The sequence below is a fragment of the Ctenocephalides felis genome, unplaced genomic scaffold (assembly GCF_003426905.1).
Source record: "Ctenocephalides felis isolate EL2017-DRISC unplaced genomic scaffold, ASM342690v1 CF-g0.4_SCAFFOLD_01886, whole genome shotgun sequence".
Lineage (NCBI taxonomy): Eukaryota > Metazoa > Arthropoda > Insecta > Siphonaptera > Pulicidae > Ctenocephalides > Ctenocephalides felis.
The window spans coordinates 20560566-20583513 of record NW_020538040.1 but is presented as its reverse complement, the minus strand read 5'-3'; the positions used below and the strand labels follow the sequence as shown (position 1 = coordinate 20583513).

The 22948-nt window shown below is 29.3% G+C and overlaps 1 protein-coding gene across 1 annotated transcript in view; it reads left to right on the top strand.

The window, feature by feature from the left end:
• The window catches only part of LOC113377276 (probable RNA methyltransferase bin3), a 58531-nt gene that overhangs the window by 19921 nt on the left and 15662 nt on the right, over positions 1-22948 (top strand). Inside the window, exon 2 of the mRNA XM_026617533.1 lies at positions 20663-20907. Coding sequence (XP_026473318.1) covers positions 20663-20907 — 245 coding nt within the window. The remainder of the gene's footprint in view (positions 1-20662; positions 20908-22948) is intronic.

Genomic DNA, 22948 nt, shown 5'->3' with positions numbered 1-22948 from the left:
CATCATCGATATATAGGGAAAAATATGTATAACCACCTTAATTCTTACGATGTTGCTATCGGGAGATAAACGGCAATGTTTGAAAATCAGTTTGCAGTTTTTTTGGTTGTGAGCGCTGTTGTTTAGTTTACGAGACCTTGATATAACTTTTAAATATGTTATATGATTGTTTTATCAGATGTATTGTTAATTTTAAATTAGATTCAACTGTGTTTTTATCTTTAAAAGCTTACAACATGGTCTAAAAAGGACCAACTAAACCTTTACCCAAGGTGTAAACAATAAAAAATAGTATAAATAAAAAGTTAATTTAAGTTTACATAATAAATTAAAGAAATAGTTATTTCGAACAGAATCGAAATACCAAATCAAAGTTTTATACAGTTTTATCTTTATAAAAAAATACACTCATGAAATTTATATTTTTCATGAGTTGAAAATTGTAGCTATTATTTCGTACAATTCCTTTAAAATTAAAAATAAACATTGGCCTCATGGCCTAAAAATAAACAAATTAAAAAATAAAACAATAAAAAATACATAATAAATTAAAGAAATAGTTATTTCAACCAGAATCGAAATACCAGATCAATGTTATATACAGTTTTATCTCTGTAAAAAATACACTCATGAAATTTATATTTTTCATCAATTGTTTGATATGTGTTGGAAACTGGAACTTTGTGAACTACCCTTGAATTTGACATTTCCTTTTTCACTAATAGCTCGTTTTGCTACTTTTATCCTTCAGATTGTACTTTCATCATTTATATCTAAGATAATTTAAGATTTTCTCGTCTCTACAAATTTTGTGGTTTATTGGCTTTCCTATTATTCTTATACTATTATTGTTTCAGACTGATAATGAGAGAAATGTAACTTTCACGTTGCTTTTATATAGAGATTCCGTATTGCCAGTTATTAATTTTAATTTTAATCCTTTTACTCTCGAACTTTTACTTTATATAATTTTAAAATGTAACTTTTCTTGTATCTATATTTATTTTATAATAAAAAGTCATATTGTATTGGTTTTAAATGTAAACTTAAAGATTTTTTTGAATAACAATCAAATACAATTTTTTTTTACTAATTATTATTAAAAGGCCAACAGTTGTCAAACTTTATTTATTATGTATTTTTATTAAAAGGCAGCCCAATGAATGTCCTTTTCTAAATTTGATGGTATTTTTCTAACTTCTTGCATCAATGCCTGGAAGGAAACATATATATTATTTATACAAAAAATATGAAAATGAATATAAAAAATTGAAAGTATCATTTTGCGTGATTCCGCGTGCTATCTAAATTCGGCGTTCTTTTATATTTTATATCGTTCTAATTTATATATACATTTGTTATTGCTTCCGATTTAAAATCTGCAATTTAAAAAAACATTCACTTATAATTAGTGTTCTTAGATAATTGTTTGTTAATTAAATTATTATTTATAGATCAGCAAGTACTAGCGACTTGCTGATCAAAATGCCATACCCCAGTATTATTCTATCTATTTCACAACAGTACATTTATTATTTAAAATATTAGTTATAGTTTATTTAGTAACTTAGTACTTTTGCTTAACATCTTTTAAATAATTCATTTACAAAACTTTATTTTGTTTAAGCTTGTTGATTTTCGTTGTCGGAGCGTTCCTTGTGACGAGCTTGACATGTGATGATAGTTTATCAAACATGAAATAAGCCTATACACTTTGACCTAGTTTACATTTTAATAGTAACATGAATTTATGCAATTTTTTTTAAATTACTTATCAAAAAAAAAAGTTCAACGGGTCTCCAAGTTTAATTCTAATAAATGCTTCATGGGTAATAATGTAGGGGTACATAGACACTATTCCACAGTAATAATTATGAACAAACTTACATAATAAATCGTCGATAGTGCTTCACACTAACATTAATAACATTAGAAACGAAACATACGGCGGAAAGTTAATACATTTTATTAATTCATTAAGTATATTTATTATATATTTTTTAAAATTAAATGTAAACTCAGGGGATGTCCATTAATTACGTGATCGATTTTTTTAAGGATTTTTGGAAAAATAAATACACGTGTTATCTTATCCCCTCCCTTTTCACGTGATTTTTTTTTATCAAACCTTTAAAACCTCACGTGATTAATGGACGCACCCTTAACTTAATAATCAATTTGGCTATTTAGAAAAATACTTATCACTACTGGGTTGCTTAGCTACATTGTCATATAAAAATAATAAAATATTTTCGACTCTATTTCGAAATAATGAAAGCAATGCTTTAATAAAACAATTAAAAAATCATATCAAAATTTTAAACTGATTTATTTGCAAAGTAACTAACAATACTGTTAGATATTGGAATAGTAAGTTATTTAAGTATCTAACAATATTTGAATTCCTGCATTTTCTCAGAATCCAGCCGAGGCCACCATTTCGGCTGGTCCTTTACAATGTGAATTAGAATTACGTCCTCCTCGTACTCGAATTGCATGGATTTCGGCTTGACATCTTCATATAGATCATACTCGAATCGTGCGAGGACACTCTCATTTTCCCCGCTTTTGTCGATTATTCGAATTATAATTTTATTTTTTACAGTAAATCCGTCTATGATGTTTTTCGGCAAACGAGTTGTCATTAGGAATTTTATGCACACCTTCTCGTGGGTCTGGGTCCACTGGTACGGCAAAATTGGGGGCATCTTGTTTGCCTGCATTGCTTCACTTATCTTTAATTATCTTGAAAAAATGCAATGAAAACGAGTGACAATTGATTTACTTTACGCAAATTGTGAACGTTCTCTAATGACAGTCATTTGTTTTGAATCTTTTGATTGGCTTACTAGGATTTGTATATGTCGTATTTATACGTTGACAATTTATAATATAGATGTCACTTTCTATATTTTGACGTTCAGTGAAAAAACGCTATTTATCGCAATTTCTTAATATTCTGCTTTGAAAATGCTTTCAAATTACAGGCACCAAATCATAATGATTTTATTCAAATATAAATAATAATAAATAATGGGAAAATAATAGTAATTAATTAATCTTAATTAATCAATTATTTAATTATTATTTAGTTTTCTTAATTATCTCACGTTATTTGGAAATTATGAGCTTTACAGTGCAATCTTGAGCCGTAGTAAAATTGACTTTTTTGGTTATTGTGGTTAATTTTTACTAATTTTGTTCATTTAAACTTTGGAACCGTAACCGTGGATAACATTTCTAGAATTATAGTAAAAACAATACCACAATTGCCCCAAATTTAAATCGTTCTATAAAAATTATATAATGATTTTCAAATTTAGTTTGATGATTATTGCTGACGCAAAATTAAATAATTTTTGTTATTACTTCAAAACTTTCACACTACTAGCGACTTGCCTTATGTGTAGCTCAAAATGCCATACCCCACTAGTATTCTAACTATTTTATAATAGTTATTTAATTGTAAAATAGTTATTTTACAATTAGTTATAATTTATCTAGTAACTTAGTACTTTTGCTTAACAGCTTTCAAATAAAATTCATTTATAAAACTTTATTTTGAATAAGCCAGTTGATTTTCGTTGTCAGAGTGTTCCTTGTGACGAGCTTGACATGTGATAATAGTTTATCAAACATGAAATTAAGCTTGTACACTTTGACCTAGTTTACATTTTACCAGTAACATGAATTATTTAAATTTATGCAAATTTTCAAAAATTACCTATCAAAAAGTGTTCAACGGGCCTCCAATTTTGATTCGAATAAGTGCGTCATGAGTAATTCTGTAGGGGTACGTAGAGTCTATTCTATTTTAATTTTCACTGGAAGAAGTGCGCGGATAGTGCTCAAAAAGTGGGACACTTTGTCTAAACAATTCGGTCAGAATTGCATCGATCTTGCTAATGTAATAAATAATATAAGTTTGACTTGCCGACTTTTATTGTGATTGCTATTTTTAACTAAATGGATTTGAATGTCTTTCTGCATGCTGAATAATATTGTGCTGAGTTTGAATATGGAAAATTATTCATGTCGATGACCGTAGACAAACTTAATATTCGGAATACAATATACAATTTGGGACCAATCGTCGACCAAAATTGATTTGGCAAAACTTTGACCGGTGCATCTTTCTTGGTCTTTCGGATTTTTATTTGATAAAATTATTATGTGGTATCCTCTAAAAGTATGTTGAATTCGATAATTTATAATAAAAGCTTTTGAAATGGCAATAAATATTTTTTAGCCAATAATTTGGTGCATTAGAGAAAATGATAGTTGCTTCAAGTCTTGATATATATTGATGATTTACAAATGGTTTAGTATTCTGGATGAACTGATTGTTAACTTTCTGAAGAAGTTTGTTTTTGCAAAAAAAAACTTCGTTAATTTTATGTTTTCTCGACGTTTCAAGTCATTCTGAATCGAATGAGACAAAATTTGGAGAAGTTATTTATGTGTATGTATTTGTATTTGTGTATGTAAACCGAATTTTGGTCTTTCGTCGATGTTTTGTGGTGTTTTGTAGGTAGCTACTGATTACAGCTGATGTCCACACTAATAACATTTTTAAAATCCGAAATTGATGAATTGAAATGTGTTAAGCAAATAATTTATACAATACAGTTTTCAATTAAGTTTAAGTTTTTAATGAAAACGAAATCTTTATATTCGAAGTAAACAGTTGAACATTTTATCTAAATAGCTAGTTTTAACTCTTGTTGATAAGTTGATTATTTACACATGTCGGTTAAAATTTAATATTTTGATTTAAAATATATATTTCATTACATAATGTAGTTTACACTTCAAGTGTGTTACACAGTTTTTTACCTTAAGTCAAAATGCGACTTACATAGTACATGTACTGTTGCAAAATTACTAAACTCGTGATTTATGGCATTGTGATCTAAGGCAGATAGCCACTATGTTCTGTTCTATAAAAAATTATCTAATTAAAGAGCAAATTTTAAAATTGAACTATTAGAAATAGTCTTATGAAAATTTCAAAATTGAGAATATTGATTTTTTTTATGAATATGAAATGTTTGATCAGAAACAATGACAAAAATTATTCAATAATCGCGTCAGTAATAAATATTTTAGGTTTGGTGGTTTGTAGCTGTTAGTTATAGGCCAATTTTAACATAAAGTGCAAAAACGAACATTTTCCACACATTTTTCTTCTTTATTTTTGTGGAGGAAAGAAAGCTGCTGAGGCTTGCGAAGAGATATGTGAAGTTCATGGTGTTAATTGCATTATGTGACAAAGCGCACGTATCAGAAAAAAACCGTTCTGGAGATTTTTCTCTTACAAGCATATAACGTTTTGGTGACCGAATGAAAAATATAATTAAAATTATTGTTTATAATATATATATACATATATATATATATATATATATATATATATATATGATAATAAAAATATAAATTATTTATAATATTTAACAGTTTAACTTGCCCGTTTAGCAAAAATTATATATAAAATTTTTAAATTGGTTTAAATATTAATACAGAATCTACATTAAAGGGGACTTCATATTATTTAAAAGAGCAATCTGATAAATATTAATTCGAAAGTCTAATTCGTGAAGTTGAAATCATTTTTCTTTCATGATTGAATAAGTAAATTTTGGAATACCTTGATGATGGTATAGAACTCAAAATTCAGTAATAAATATATACACGTTAATAATAACTTCGAAAATATGATATGCATTTTGGAAATGCAACATGCTTCAGGCGTTTTTAACTTCTCGTAGGGTAAGTTACGGTCATCGCAAAAATACGAAAATAAAGACTTTTTCTATATCTTTATGTTTCAAAGCCTCCTAAACATTTTGGCATACTTTATAAAAAGTGGATGTTTGTGTACGTATGTATGTATGTCTGTTCGTGTGTGTGTGCGGATACAATTTTTCGTCGACGATTTCGAGAACACGGATTAACTTGTTCGTATTATTCAAAAAAAAAATTCGATTTTTATTAATATGCAGACGTGCTGATTAGTTTTTGGCAAAGACAGGTCAAATCGTTTCGAAGATACGAGGCAAAAAGTGCCAAAAATTTTGTTTTTGAAAAAGAACGGTGCGGTCGATTTGAAGGATTCAAAAAACATTTTATTTGTATTCACGGAATGAAAAATTAATTAAATTTTTGTAAAGGCAGGTCTAGCAGTTTCGGAGATTCAGGAAGAGTTGATAAAAAAAATGCCACTTGGCGGTCAAAAATGATCATTAGATATATGCACATCAAATTATCAGATATTTTATAGAGATTTTAGTAATAATTAAAAATTTCATTTCTAATTCTTGGGTTTACCTACCAAGATTTATTAATGTTTTGAGTTTTGAGTCAAAATTCTCAAAAAAGCTTAAAATCAAGAAAAGTTACGATCAGCAATTTGCCTTAATGCGCGATGCAATGCACCACTAGTTTTTTTCTGCATTTTCATAATGGCTGTCATAGGATTAATATGTATCAATTTTTTTTATTACCGAAAACGTTAATCCTCCATTTTTTTCGTTCGTCTCAAAATTTTCCTTTGAGTTAAGTTCATATGAAAAGCAAGATTTTGATATCTTCTTGTAACGTCAAGTCTCGACCTATTTATACAAGTTCAAACGTAACTTGTACATCAGCGGTTGTGGTTGTTGTAAATCATTTAGTTGACGCTCTGATGTATTTTTTATTTCTTAGAAAACTTCTCAAACCTAAAAATGAACTCTAGCTGTAAGTAAAATTCTGTCTTAAGACAATTAAGGCATCGTGTCTTAAGGCAAATTGCTGGAACTTCCCGTACCAAAAATTATTATTTTTTTAAAAGCGATTAAAATTCTTGAAAAAAAATTACTTCGAAAAAATTAGATTTTTGAGAAACAAAAAAAAAGTTTTCTTTATTTTGGCATAGTTTGGAAATTCTGAACTTTTTTTTTCAAAGCAATCGTACGTTTAGGTACCTGCATAGAAACGAAATGTCAAAGAGCGTAAGCGCCGCGTCGCTGTCTAACGGATAAACATTGGTACGGAACCCATAGGAATGTAAACAAAATTCATACTTATTGTAAAAATCTCTATAAAATATCTGATAATTTGATGTGCATATGTCTAATGATCATTTTTGACCGCCAAGTGGCTTTTTGTTTTACTTTTTTCATTAGATCTCCGAAACCGCTAGACCTGCCTTTATGAAAATTTGATCAATTCTTCATCTTGTCAATACAAGTAAAATGTTTTTTGAATTTTTAAAATCGAACGTTCCGTTCTCTTAAAAACCGTGTTACCGTTTTTAGCACTTTTTGCCCCGTATCTTCGGAACGGCTAGACCTGCCTCCACCACAAACTAATCAGCACGTCTCCTTATCAGTGCGAATCGAATGTTTTTAAAATTATTTAAATCGGTTGATCGGTATTCTCGAAATCGTCGACGAAAATTTGTATCCACACACACACGCACGCACATACATCACATTTTTTTTAAGGTATGCCAAAATATTCAGAAACCTTTGAAACGTCGAGAAATGCAAAAATTTTCATTTTCGATTATTTTGCGATTACTATAACTTACCCTACGGGAAGTTAAAAATATTTAATATTAACATTGGCATTAAATAATATAAGCGTGTTTGGTACATAAACGCTATCCTATCGATCCTCTATTCCTTTTTTTACTCCAGAAAAACAATTCTGTAAATTGTTCAACATGGATTAAAATAGCAAATTATTATTTAATATTTACTGTATATACACTTCAATTTTACTATAAAGCAATAATTATGAACAAACTTACATAATAAATTTTCGATAATGCTTTATACTAACATTAATAACATTAGTAGACGAAACATACGGCGGAAAGTTAATACATTTTATTAATTCATTAAGTATATTTATTATATTTTTTTAAATTAAGTGTAAACTCAGGGGGTGTCCATTAATTACGTGATCGATCTTTTAAGGATTTTTGGAAAAATAAATACACGTGGTATCTTACTATACTTACATTCTTTTATCAAAGCCCAAAAACCTCACGTGATTAATGGACGCACCCTTAACTTAATAATCAATTTTGCTATTTAGAAAAATACTTATCACTACTGGGTTGCTTAGCTACATTGTCATATAAAAATAATAAAATATTTTCGACTCTATTTTGAAATAATGAAAGCAATGCTTTAATAAAACAATTAAAAAATCATATCAAAGTTTTAAACTGATTTATTTGCTAAGTAACAATGCTGTTAAATATGGGAATTGTAACTTATTCAAGTATCTAACAATATTTGAATTCCGACATCTTCTCAGAATCCAGTTGTGGCCACCATTTCGGCTGGTCCTTTACAATGTGAATTAGCAGTACGTCCTCCTCGTACTCGAATTGCATGGACTTCGGCTTGACATCCTCATATAGATCATAATCGAATCGTGCGAGGACACACTCATTTTCCCCGCTTTTGTCGATTAGTCTAATTATAATTTTATTTTTTACACTAAATCCGTCTATGATGTTCTTCGGCAAACAAGTTGTCATTAAGAATTTTATGCAAACCTTCTCGTGGCTCTGGGTCCACTGGTACGGCAAAATTGGGGGCATCTTGTTTGCCTGCATTGCTTCAATTATCTTCAGTTATCTTTAAAAGATACAATAACAACGAACGAGGATTGATTTACAATTTAGTCAAATTGTGATATAAGGGCAGTCATTTGTTTTGAATGTTTTGATTGGCTTACTAGGATTTGCATAGGTCGTATTTATTCGTTGACAATTCATAATATAGATGTCACCTCTAGATTTTGACGTTCAAAAAACGATGCTAGTGATCACAATTTCTTAATATTCTTCAAAATTACTGCTTTAAAAAATGCTTTCAAATTACAAGCACCAAATCATAATGATTTTATTTAAATATAAATAATAATAAATAATGCGAAAATAATAATAATTGAACTATGTCTCCAAAAGCTGAAACTAAAAAATTACATGAATTTTGCTAGTGCATTTTAATCGTTCCAATGTTATTAAAAGTTAAACATATTAAGCAGAAAATGGTCATAATTTTAGCAAATTTCTAAATAGCTAATCATTTCCAAATAACATGAAATATCTTTTTTTATAATTATTTCAGGACAGTTAAGGTCAATACGATTAGCCCGTTTCGTCAAGTTCTGATGGACTCCCTGTATAGAATCATAATATAATATATTTCAATAAAAATTGTTTCTAAAATCTATATAAAAATAAAAAATTAATTTTATGATGACTGCAATATATTGACTAAAACTTAATATAAAATTGTCGAAAAATTAGCATGATAAATTTCAAAATATAAAAGAAAATGTAAATTTTCAAAAAAGTTATTTTTTTCAGAAATTTTAAAATTTTCAAAATCGTTTTTTTCCAAAGTTTTAAAAAAAATGTTAATACTTTTTTAACTTTTCGTGGAGTAAGTTATAGTATATATCCATATCTTTACGTTTAAGAGATTTCTGAACATTTTGACATACCTTACAATTAGAAAAAATGTGTGTGTGTGTTCAGATATGAATTTTCGTCGACAATTTTGGCAATTCAAAAAATATTTGTTTTGTATTAATGGGGAGACGTGCTAATTAGTCTTTGGCAAAGGCAAGTCCAGGCGTTCTGAAGATACGGGGCAAAATGGTCCAAAAATGATTATTCAATTTTTAAGAGAACAAAGCGTATGATTTGAATGATTCAAAATCTATTTTATTTGTATTAACTAAATGAAAAATCGGTAAGATTTTTGGGAATGCAGGTCTAGTGGTTTAGAAGATCCGTTAAGAAATGGAAAATAAATGCGATTTGGCGGTCAAGAATGATCATTCGCAATATGCACATGTAGTTATCATATTTTCTGAAGATTTTAATGAGTATGAATTTTGTTTACATCTCTGTGGGTTTCGTACTAATGTTTATACACTACTGCGACGCGGCGCTTACGCGCTTCCATATTTCTGTACTAAAACCGCTGCTCACGATTGCTTTTAAAAAAAGTTGAACATTTTTGAAATATAAAAAAAAATCAATTCTTTCAAAATGTTATTTTTTTTTTCAAAAATTTCCAAATTTTTGAAGTCAAATTTTTCTGAAGTTTGCAAAACATTTAAATTTTTTTAGAAATTTTAATTTTAGGTACTGAAAGTTCCAGCAATTTACCTTAAGTTACGATGCCATGCACCGCTAGTTTCTTTATAAAGTTACTTTCATTAATGAGCTTTATTTAAAATTCCGTTGACTGTAAGGGCGGCCAACATTTGAAATAAATCGCTTTCCCGTAGCGGATAATATATAATCGATTGTTGAATTGTTTGCGAACTCCTTCCGTTGCTTCATTTCGTACATACGGTGAAGGACCCTATCTCGCTCTGGCACGCTTTTAAACTACTAATAGAAAACTTCACGAACATGTAATTATTGCGACGCGTACGAAACTTTCTGTTTTAAGTACATTGTACAAGATCAACATATTATTTAATTAATAAGTTTTGTAATATTCATAATATTTATGCCCCATTGATCAACATCAACTGCAGTTTACGAGTTCCGTGCAGAGTATGGTTGGGGGTCGAGCGGGGCTAAAAGGCACGCGGGTAAAAATGTCCACCACCGATATCTAAACCGCGGGTAAAACTAGTGGGGCGCATGGCATCGTGCCTTAAGGCAAATTGCTGGAACTTCCCGTACCAAAAATTATTATTTTTTTTTAAAGATTAACACTGTTGACAAAAATTTACTTCAAAAAAATTAGATTTTTGAGAAACTATAAATTTGACAAAAAATTACTTTTTTTTTTGAAAAAAAAAAATTATTTTTTTGGAAATAAAAATGTTTTCTTTATTTTGACATATTTTGAAAATTTTGAACTTTTTTTTCAAAGCAATCGTACTGCTTTAACTGCATAGAGACGAAATGTCAAAGCGCCGCGTCGCCGTCTAACGGATGAACATTGGTACGGAACTCATAGGAATGTTAACAAAATTTATACTTATTGTTAAAATCTCTATAAAATATCTGATAATTTGATGTGCATATGTCTAATGATCATTTTTTACCGCCAAATGGCATTTTTTTTTTTACATTTTTTACTAGATTTCCGAAATCGCTAGACCTGCCTTCATGAAAATTTGACAATACAAGTAAAATGTTTTTTAAATTATTAAAATCGGACGCGCCGTTCTCTTAAAAACCGAGTTACCATTATTGGCACTTTTTGCCCCGTATCTTCGGAACGGCTAGACCTGCCTTCGCCAAACACTAATCAGCACGTCTCCTTATCAGTATGAATCGAATGTTTTTTGAATTATTCAAATCGGTTGATCGATGTTCCCGAAATCGTCGACGAAATTTTGTATCCGCACACACACACGCACACACACTCACACACATACATCCATTTTTTCTAAGGTATGCCAAAATATTCAGAAACCTTCAAAACGTTCGAGAAATGCAAAAATTTTCATTTTCGATTTTTTTGTCATTACTATAACCCTACAAGAAGTTAAAAATGTATTCATCTCCAGAACATTAACAATCGTCATTTCATTTCGAATTCAATTTCAAAAAAAAATACTTGCCTAATTTACACAAAATTGTAAAAGTGCTCCCGTATAGTCACAGTCTAAACGCATTTGCAAATAATTCTGTGCGACATTTTCACTTACACTGTGCTTAGCTTGGCTGCAATTTCACATTTTTCAATAGTTTTCACAAAGTTGGAAAAGTGCTTCAGTACATAAACAGTCTAAACGCACTTGGGTAAACATTTGTACCAGAGTGGCGCTTAGACTGTGCTTAGCCTGGATAATTTTTTGAATTTTTAATTTTAATTGAAAAAAAAATTAGGAACAAATTTTTTTTTTCCAAAAGCAATTATTTTGTTAAAACAAGCTGAAATTTTTTTGAATTATTTAAATCGGACGCTTAGTTCTCTCAAAAACTGTCATTTTTTAACATTTAGCTCTGTATTTCCGAAACCACTTGGCCTACCTTTGCCAAAGACTTATAACCACTTTTTCCCGTCATTACGAACTGAATGTTTTTTGGATCATGCAAATCGGATGATTCGTTCTTTCAAGAACTCGATTTCTATTTTCTGCACTCTTTGCTCCATATCTCCGTAACGGCTGGACCTGCCTTTGCCAAAAACTAATCAGCACATCTCCCTATTAATAGGAATCGTATGTTTTTTAAACCATTCAAATCGGTTGATCCGTGCGCCCGAAAACGTGGACGAAAAAATGCGGACATACAAAACACACACACACACACACACATCCATTTTTTTTTTGAGGGTATGCCAAAATGTTCAGAAACCTTCAAAACGTAGAGAAATGCAAAAATTTTCATTTTCGATTTTCGGCCCATTACTATAACTACCCGACGGGAAGTTAATTAAGAATTTCTTAACGAAAATATTTGAAAGTAGAAGGAAAAAGATTTATAACCAGCCATCATCTTGATTCTTACGACGCGCTATCGGGAGAAAGACGGCGATGTTTGAAAATCCATAACAAAAGGATTTTCTTTAATTGTTGTGAGCACTGCTGCTTAGTTTACGAGACTTTAAAATAATTCCTAAGTATACATTATTTAAAGGTTTTATGAGATGTTTTATTAATTTTAATAAAGATGTTTTATTAATTAAAAGCTTACACATAGGTGGGGCAAGAAGAACAAATTGAACTTTTACCCTGGCATAGGCGTAACAAATTAAAAATACCAAATAAAAAAGTAAATTATGTTAAAAAAGGAAATTTTACAAGAGATAAATTAAATATTCTACCTCTGTTTATGAATATTTCTGATAAAATACCAGATCAAGGTTATTTACCGTGTTTTCTCTGTAAAATGTGCACTATGAAATTTATATTTTGCATTAGTTGAATAATGTAGCTATTGTTTTGTAAAATCCCTTTAAAATTGAAATAAGACGCTGAATCTGTTTGTTCTCTGGCCGTCCCAATTTACTCCGCCTGTGGGATAAAAAGAGCTAAGTGACAAATTTATAAAAAACACATTTTTACACTGATGAAGTAGCTGAAAATTTTACTGAACATAGTCACATAGTTGTTTGATATGTGTTATTTGTTGTGATATATATAATCGATTTGGTTTTCACAATATAATTGCACAAAGTCGTATTGAACCTTTGTGCCCCGCCCTACTCTAACACAAAATTCATTCAAGTTTATATTGATTATAATTAATTTCAATAACAGCTATGCTGCACTCACATTTTTCAACTGCTTTATGCTTTGTTTATTAATTAATCAATTAATTAATAATAATTTAATTTGAAAAATTTTATTTTTTGTTATGGTTATTTGTGAAGCTACTGTTCAATATGTATAAAAGGAATATTGCAAACGGAGATGATTTACGAATATATTGATGTAAATGTATTTAATATTCGAAATGGATGAATGGCAAAGCGTAAAGCTTAATATTGCTTTACAAAAGCAAATATGCATATGCAATTAATATTTCAAATAGGGTAGAGCCGCTTGAAGGTCTGCGGGTAAAAAGGTCCACCGCCGAGATCTCAAAAACAAGTATATATAGGAATTTTTTAACGAGAATATTTGAAAGTAAACGGCAAAAGATGAATAACCAGCCATCACCTTGATTCTTACCACGTTGATTTCAGGACATATACGGCAACGTTTGAAAATCTGCAACAATAGTTCTTTCTTTCGTTATGAGGTTTTTTAATTGTGAGCGCTTTTGTTTAGTTTACGACACCTTAATATAATTTTTAATTAGGGGGCGTCCATTAATCACGTGAGCGAGTTTTTAAGGATTTTTGGACCCCCCCTCCCCCATGGTGATATTTGGTGATATTCAAAATTACCCCCCCCCCCACCAAACATCACGTGTATTTTTAGTTGCGTGAAAAAACTAAAAAAAAATTCTTTTTTTGAAAATGTTTGAATTTTTTTTAAAAATCAGTTAAAAAATAAATGCACGTGATATCTCACTATACCCCCCCCCTCCCCCTCGTGATATTTCGTGATTAATGGACGCCCCCTTATACGTTATTTCATTGTTCTATAATATGTATCGTAATTTTTAACTTAAATTCAACAGTTTTTAACGACTTAACATCTTAACGGGGTTTTACGGAATTTGGTGAAGACAAAAGCGCAATAACAATTTCACTATAAAGCAATAATTATGAACAAACTTACATAATGAATCGTCGATAATGCTTTATACTAACATTAATAATATTAGTAGACGAAACATACGGCGGAAATTAATACATTTTATTAATTCATTAAGTATATTTATTATATTTTTTTTTATAAATTAAGTGTAAACTCAAGGGGTCCATTAATTACGTGATCGATCCTCCCTTTCACGTGATTAATGGACGCCCCCTTCACATAATAATCAATCTGGCTATTTTGAAAAATACTTATCACTACTGGTTGCTTAGCTACATTTTCTGTAAATAATGAAAGCAATGCTTTAATAAAACAATTAAAAAATCATATCAAAGTTTTATACGGATTTATTTGTAAAGAAATAATACTGTTCAATATTGGAATCGTGAATTATTTAAAAGTATTTGAATCCAAGCATGTTTTCAGAGTCCAGCTGAGGCCACCATTCCTTCTTATCCTTCACCATGTGAATTGCCATTACGTCCTCCTCGTACTTGAAATGCATGGCTTTTGGCTTGACATCCTTATAAAGATAGTACTCAAATCGCCTGAGGACACTCTCGTTTTCCCCGCTTTTGTCGATTATCCGAATAATCACTTTATTCTTAACAATGAATCCGTCTATCATATTTGTCGGCAAACCAGTCGTCATCAGGAACTCTATGCACACCTTCTCGTGGGTCTGGGTCCATCGATAGGGTAAAATTGGGGGCATCTTGTTTGTCTGCATAACTTATCTTCAATTATCTTTATTACGAAGGAAAATTTATTTACTTTACACAGATTGTGAACTTTTTTAATGACAGTAATTTGTTTTCAATGTTTTGATTGGCTTACTAGGATTTGTATAGGTCGTATTTATACGTTGACAATTCATAATATAGATGTCACTTCTAGATTTTGACGTTCAAAAAACGATGCTATTGATCGCAATTTCATAATATTCTTCAAAATTACTGCTTTAAAAATGTTTTGAATTTACAGGCACCCAATCATAATGATTTTATTTAAATATAAATAATAAGTTATTCATTTCGTTGTGAGGTTTTTTAATTGTGAGCGCTTTTGTATAGTTTTCGACACCTTAATATAATTTTTAACTAGTTGGTATTGGTATTTTGCCTTATGGCAAGTTACATGAAATTTCCGATATGTGTAAATAATCGTCTTAATCTATAATAAATTCATTTATGAGTGATTAAAAAAAGTATTTGAAGTGGATTTATTACACATTATTAATCGAACACGTTAGGAACCCGGCAGTATCTTCTTAAAGCAAATTTTTAACATTCAGTATTTTTTTATAGTTGAACCAGTTTCCGTAGGACTATAATGCTTTAGTATGTTTATTAAGACTAGGTACTCTATCGCTATACCAAGTAAATCGTGTAATTTCAATTTTAACAAACGTCAAAAAAACAATTTCTCACACTTTGATGAATTTTTAAAATTAAACTTTATGTCGTAAGGCCGTAATATTTCAAGAAGTTGTATAAGACAGACCACGATATATGTTACCAAAAAAAGTTTCATAAAAATCGGCTCAATTTTTTTTTCGACAACGAATTGCAAGAAACGGCTCGGTAGATTTTCACCTAAAACTAATCAGTATCATTTCCAACTAATATCTTTTGAACAGTTTTTGATTTTTTAAAATCGGTTCGGTAGTATGGGCTTAAATGTGGACGAAAAGTTTAACACTTTTTTCTAAATTTCAAAGGAACGGCTCGGCCGATCGTCGTACAAAACTGACAAGCGATAGTCCTCATTGAGACACATCAAATGCTTTACAAATTTCTGAAATCGGTTCAGGCATTTTTGAGCAAACGTCTATGAAAGGTCTAATTTTGACAAGCGCCAAAAACACGATACTAATTTTTGCAAACTTCGACGAATTTTTAAAGCTAAACGAGTTGTCGTAGGGCCGTAATATTTTAGTATGATCTAGAAGACTATGGTATCTACTGTCAAAAAATAATAACACACACACACATGCACGCACGCACATACTTTTTCCAAATTTGGTCTCATTCGATTCAGAATGGCTTGAAACGTCGAGAAAACATTAAATTAGCGAATCGGATTTTTTTATGAAAACATAATCTTTTTCGGGAAGTTAAATATACGTTATTTCATTGTTCAAAATATGTATCGCAATTTTTGACTTCAATTCAACAGTTTTTAATGTCTTAACGTCTTAACGGAGTTTTACTGAATTTGGGGAAGACACAAGCGAAATAACGTGTCGTTTGACGTTCGGCTAAATTATATTGCATGATAAAATCTATTGAACAACTAAATATATTAATTGAAATATATTAATGCTTATTGATAGATACCTTAAAAAAATCTGAATTTCATGAAATACTATTCAATTATTATTTGGGAATAAAACAGTGCTGCAGTTTCCATATTTCTTACTCTAATCTCACATACATTATTCTTAGGTTCAAGTTTTAATACATTTTTTATAACTTTTACTGCTTAATTTTAAAATATATTACATGAATTTAGTGCATATAATTTTCTTCACTCATAGACCAATTTTATTAGACGGTTTCTAAATATGTAACGATATTTTTATTTTCTCAGTCCTTTTTTCAAATGAAGCCACTTTGCATATAAATTAGGTTTTTCATTGTGGAACCTTTTTTCTGGAAACAGTATATATATTATGCATACATTGTCAGGCACTACTTTTTATATCCAACATGAAATGGTAGAGAAGGAAATATTTATACTTTTATTTACTGCTTTTTTATGTAACATACATATATTCTATAGTCTGCAGGTAATAAACTTTAGCGTCGACTAATGATAAAAAAAACTAGTACTCTATCGTAACTAGTTTTTAAATTTGCTTTTTTAGAAAAAACAAAATTTGGGTTTTCTGATATTTATTTTGGGCTTGTCTTCGGTTCATTTTTTGAAATTTATTTAAATAATGAAAAGTTTGAAAGACAATCTGCCTTTTTGAAGAGACTTCGTTAATTTTTCCTTTTCTTATATTAAGTGTGGTCAATTATATTAGTACGATATGTGACAATTTCTTCATATTGTTTCTATATACATTTATATATGTATTTTATAACAAAAAAATATTATCTAGTTCAACTTCCACAAATCGTACTTGTTATGTTATACCGCTTACCGATTAAACCGCAAAATATGATATTAGTGTTCATTGGGCGATGACGAGGTGTGAAAATGTTCAAAATTTACAGTTTTCTGACTTATTAGATAATAGATATATTTCTAACAGATATATGAACGTACAGATTATATTATCATTTAGGTTCATATCAGTTTTTCTTCTTTTGAATTCGGCGGTCAGGATAAAAATAAATATATTAAATTAGTTCTATACAAGTAACAGATAAAATAGTATTATGTACGTATATACATGGTCTGTTCAAAAAGTACCCGGAATTACTAATAATTAAATTTCGCGGGTCTGGAGTGTCTGATTGTCAAAATTTTTTTTTTATTGTGTTGGTATACATGCCCCTAAAGTATGATGAAATTTTCAGCTATATTCACTGTTTACTTTGTCTGTGGTAGTCGCTAAGGTTCGACGTGTTTTTCTGAGCTCGGCGATTTTTACAATGGAAGAATTGAAAAAGTCAAAGAATTTGTATTAAATTTTGCGTAAAAAATGAAATAAAGTGTTGCAAAGTGCAAAAATTCACCAGATATGGCTCCGTGTGACTTTTTCCTATTCCCAAAGTTGAAGAGACCCATGAAAGGACGGCGGTTTTCCTCGATTGAAGAAAATCGCCGAGAGTGCTCAAGGACATATCAAAAAGTGAATATCAAGGGTGCTTCGAAAATTGGAAAAAACGCTGGCATAAGTGTATTATATCTGGGGGGGACTACTTTGAAGGGGACCACATTAATGTAGACGAATAAATAAATATTTTTTTGAAAAAACGAAAATTACGAAAACTTTTTGAACAGACCTCGTATATATACATATGGTATTAATATGACGAAAATGTTATTTTAAAAGTATTTTTTAATAAAATTATTAAAGAAAATTATAATTATTTCATTTTCTACTTCATTCCAATAATATGATTTTCATCTCAGATTTCTTCGACATCGCATGATCCCCACGGATTACATTGCATTATAATTCAAATATAATTCCACGGAAGCATACAATTTGTAAGAGAAATGTTATTTTTATATTCTGCCTCTTATTAAATTTAAACATGAAGCAAAAGTATCTTTATCCAAGTCATTTAATAATGGATATTCTAGAAGTCTATGAATGCGGTGATACTCGAGCTTCTTCGTCTAGTTTTCTTTCACTGAAAATTGTATCTTATGAATTAATGTAGTTGATATTGGAAAATGAAAGAAATTCTTTGTGTGATCTTTATACCATGGAGACTGTTTTAATATCAAAGTAATATTTGCTTTGGAAATTTATTGTTTTCAAAAAAAAAATCGAATTATATTCGAATTTTGATATTTCACGTTATGTTCATAATTTGTTATTAAACTGAGATGTAGAAAGGTTATTATGACCACATATAATAATATTTTATTGTTTTAAAAATAATAATACTTTAGTTTTTTTACTTTGGAGTTAAAAAATGTTATTAATTATAATAATTTAATATAAGATAAATTTAATTTTCTATCTATTTTATAAGTTACTACAGGTCTGTCTGACTACATACATTAATGCATTTGAAAGCTTCAATCAGCTTTCACAACGCTCTGCATCATCAACTTCAAAATTGCTAAATAGAATTTTGCAGATCAGTTTTGGCACTGGCTTACTGCCAATATACCTTCTCGACTCACATCGGTTAATTTCCTTTTGATATCTTTACATGATCTATAAGAAAAAGTGGAATGTGACGGAAATGTAACATATAGCTTCTCAAATATCAACAAAAAACTACTATGTAAAATGAATTAGACGTGTTTCAAAATTTAAATTATTTTTGGAGATGTAGTTTGCCCAAGACAATCCTCCACTGTTTCATTCCTAGGCGAAAGTTTTGTGTTTTTCGATATTATAACCACGATTTCTCAACTTCTACCAGATCGATTTACTTGGATTTTGTACGAGTCTTCTTTATAGATTGCTTTTCAGTACGGACTACAGTTAACCCTAAATTACTATTTTAACTATTTTTAAAAAAAATGAAAATATCAAAGAAAAGTTGTAAAATATATATTTTTATCAGGCAGTCTATTTTGTGAAACATTTTTTTAACTTCTCCGCAGTTCATACGATTACGACATTAATACAGATTGATAACATTCCTTTTTTTCGTTCAGATTATTTGAAGGGCTAAAATCATGATCAAGTGCCAAATTTTTAAGACCCCTCACCTCATTACCTTCTAGAATTAAAGCTTTGACTGTTTTATTTTTTTATATATCCTCAAAAGGTTAATTAATAACTTGTAGGAACAAATATCGTAAAAATATTATTTGCCCTTTTTATGGCTTCTCAAAAATCGCATAAAATTCAAGACTCTGTACCAAAATACCACCTTAAGTGAAATTTGTTGAGATAAATTCAAAATTAAATTTTCTTTCGATGGAAATATTACTCAACATATATTTTTTTTAATTACAATATCTGTTAAAACTGCAAAATAATGATATGTTAAAGTTGTAAGAAGTATATTAGAAGATATAATTAAATAGTATTTTAAATTGTACTAATTGATATCGAGATGCAATTTCATTCTGCATTTTTTCACCGAACATTTTTTTTTAATATTAACTACAGTTTTTCCTGTAGGGTGTTCAAATGCAAAATCCGATATATTACGAGCAATTATTCGAAATATTTCATAAATTCGTGAAAATATCATATATAGCATAATACAGCGTTAGATTAATCTCAAAATTTTTAGTTTTTTCTCCAAATATCGTAACTTTGTATTTTAAACGGTTTTGCCTATGGGTGAGACAGACTCTTGACTGATACTTCGATTATGTTGTAAACTATGTATTTAAAATATTTTATAAATTCATAAAGAAACTATATAAAGTATTTGTACTTTTGATTACGTAGTTATAGAATTTATTAAAACTCTCCTTCGATAATTCAGGTTGTTGGGTTATAATTAAACCCTTGTAGCTGTGGACTGTATTAAACACTGATTTGTTTGTATATTATGTATTTGTTGCAGTTCTAATTACAATCACTGATTTGTTACTAAGTTATAATGAAAGAAGATATATTTATTTTTATTAGTTCAATTAATACACTTTGCTACCCTTTCTACCAGGGGTAGCAACCATCCCGTGTAAATCTTAATGCCCTGAAGTTTGTCACCTTCATGGCCAATATAATAAAACAAAAAGACATCCGAACAGTATTATACATTGTTTTTGCCTCTGATAGACGAGCAAATTTAAAACTTGGAATCAAATTTTATGTCTTCAATTATTTTTTCCTCGATTATTATTAATTATGTGTCTTTTTTTCTTAAAGATGTCGCAAGAAGATGAGAGTACAGAACAGCCGAATCAAGATCAGGGCGCGCAGCATGCGAAGAAGGCCCGCACGGCGGAAAACAAGGTGTCGATGAGGCCACCTCAGATTGTTCCGAAGAATAAAATTATGAGGGATCAAGAGAATCCATTGAGCAAGAGGAGCAGGCAGAGAAATAATAAGCGAAATAAGTTGAAGCAGACCAACCAACAGAATTGGAAGCAGGTTCATTATGGAAATAATAGGTAGGTTTAGAGAATTAAATTTAAAAATTAAAAAATCAGTTGAAATATTTTTCCCACAGTATTACAACCTGCCTGGTTAGGCAATCAGTAATTTCGGTGGTAATGTGTAGATATAAGATTTTAAAATGCTATTCAGTGGTAGTCATTTTAGGTTTGAAAATAGATTAGATAAATATACAGAAATAATCAGTCTATATTACATGCTATTTTGCTAAATCTTAAGTGTTTGTTCTTTTGAGTCTTCTGGGTATGTTAGAGGAATGCAAGTTTTTTAAAGTTGGCTCGGGCGATATTCTGTTACCATGAACTTATTGGAGTCCTGGTAGTTTAGTCAGTTTAGGACAGTTTAGGACAGTTTAATTTTAGTTCTAAAATATACTAAATTAGTTCAAAATGTACTGAACTTTTAGTCCGCAGAATATTATTTTTCGTCTTACTTCAACATACTACAAATTGAAACGGCATTGCTCTTGCTGATAGACTGCTATCAGAGAAAACTTTTGATATGCTTCGGAAATTAACATGATTGTAAAATGACATTTATTGATTGTACATAATCTATTAAAAATGAATACATCTAAACATCTTTCCAAGTTATTATAATTGCTAGTGTTCCCAGTCGTTTGTACTACAATCCAATTTAATTCTTAAATCGAAATTGAAACTAAAACTCATAATCCAATTCATTTAAATGACTCTGCTTTTGCGGTAGGCTTTTATTAGAGAAAACTTTTGATTAATAAACTTACCTAATCAAGAAAAAAATTACTATTATAATAACAATGTAAGTTAATGTAATGTTAGTATTCCAAGTCGATTGTACTACAATCCGGTTTAATTCTTGAATCGGAATTTAAATTTAAATTCATAATCTTATTTTGTAACATTGCTTTTTCTGGAATGCTGGCAACAGAGAATTTTTTTATTAATATATTTAGGATAATAATAAAATTTACATTATTAACATGAATGTAAAAGATGTAATACTAATTGAAATTATTCGAAAAAAAAATCTTACTAAGTTAATATAATCTTAGTCAATTATAGTACAATCCTATTTAATTCTTGAATCGGAATTGAAATTTAAATTTATAATCCAATTGGTATAAAATCACATTGTTTAGCTGGTGGACTATTATCAGAAAAACTTTTGATTAATATGCTTAGGAAATTAATATGAATGTAAAGATATCATTCATTGATCGAATTTAATCGAGAAAAAAAGATTAATTATCTTACTTATTGTAAGTTAATGTAATCTTAGTGTTCCTAGTCAATCGTACTACAATCTGATTTAAGAATTAAATCAGAAATGACATTTAAATGCATTATCCAATTTTATATAAATGACATCGTTGCTTTTACTGGTAATCATACGAAAATTATTTAGATTATTTAATTATATTTAATTTTGGCAATCATATAGAATAATTGATTAGCAGGATTTCAAATTATTTTTCTGAATAATTTGTTTTATTTAATGTTAGCTTTATAACGTTTTAACTACATACTTCAAACATAACTAGCTGAATATGGAAGCTATTAATTTATATGATTGGAGGGAAAATGTTCATGCATTTGTTTAATTAAATTTATATTAAAATCATTATTATTATCGCATCGACTATATATTTTTGCTGAAGTTTAATCGTCGTTGTGATCTATATGTCACCCACGCATTAATTTAAACAATGGTGTCGTACATTTACGGAGTAAATAATAGGTAATATATCGGTCATCGATGATGTGTGAAAATTCAAATGATTTTCTGCATTATTTTTTCAATTAACACTATTTTGATATGCTATTTAAATAGGCGTCATGAAACGCAGTAGAGTTTTGTTCACTTTTTGTATAAATTATTATGTTCACAATGGTTTTCAATATAGCATATGCTTTATATGTGCTTATTATTTATTCAGTCCATGCACGCCACTTATTAAACATTCATTGATATAAATGTATTTTACATTACTTTAACGATTGTTATTTACTGTTGATTGTTTTGTTGTACGACTACCATTGAGTAACCAATCTTTTT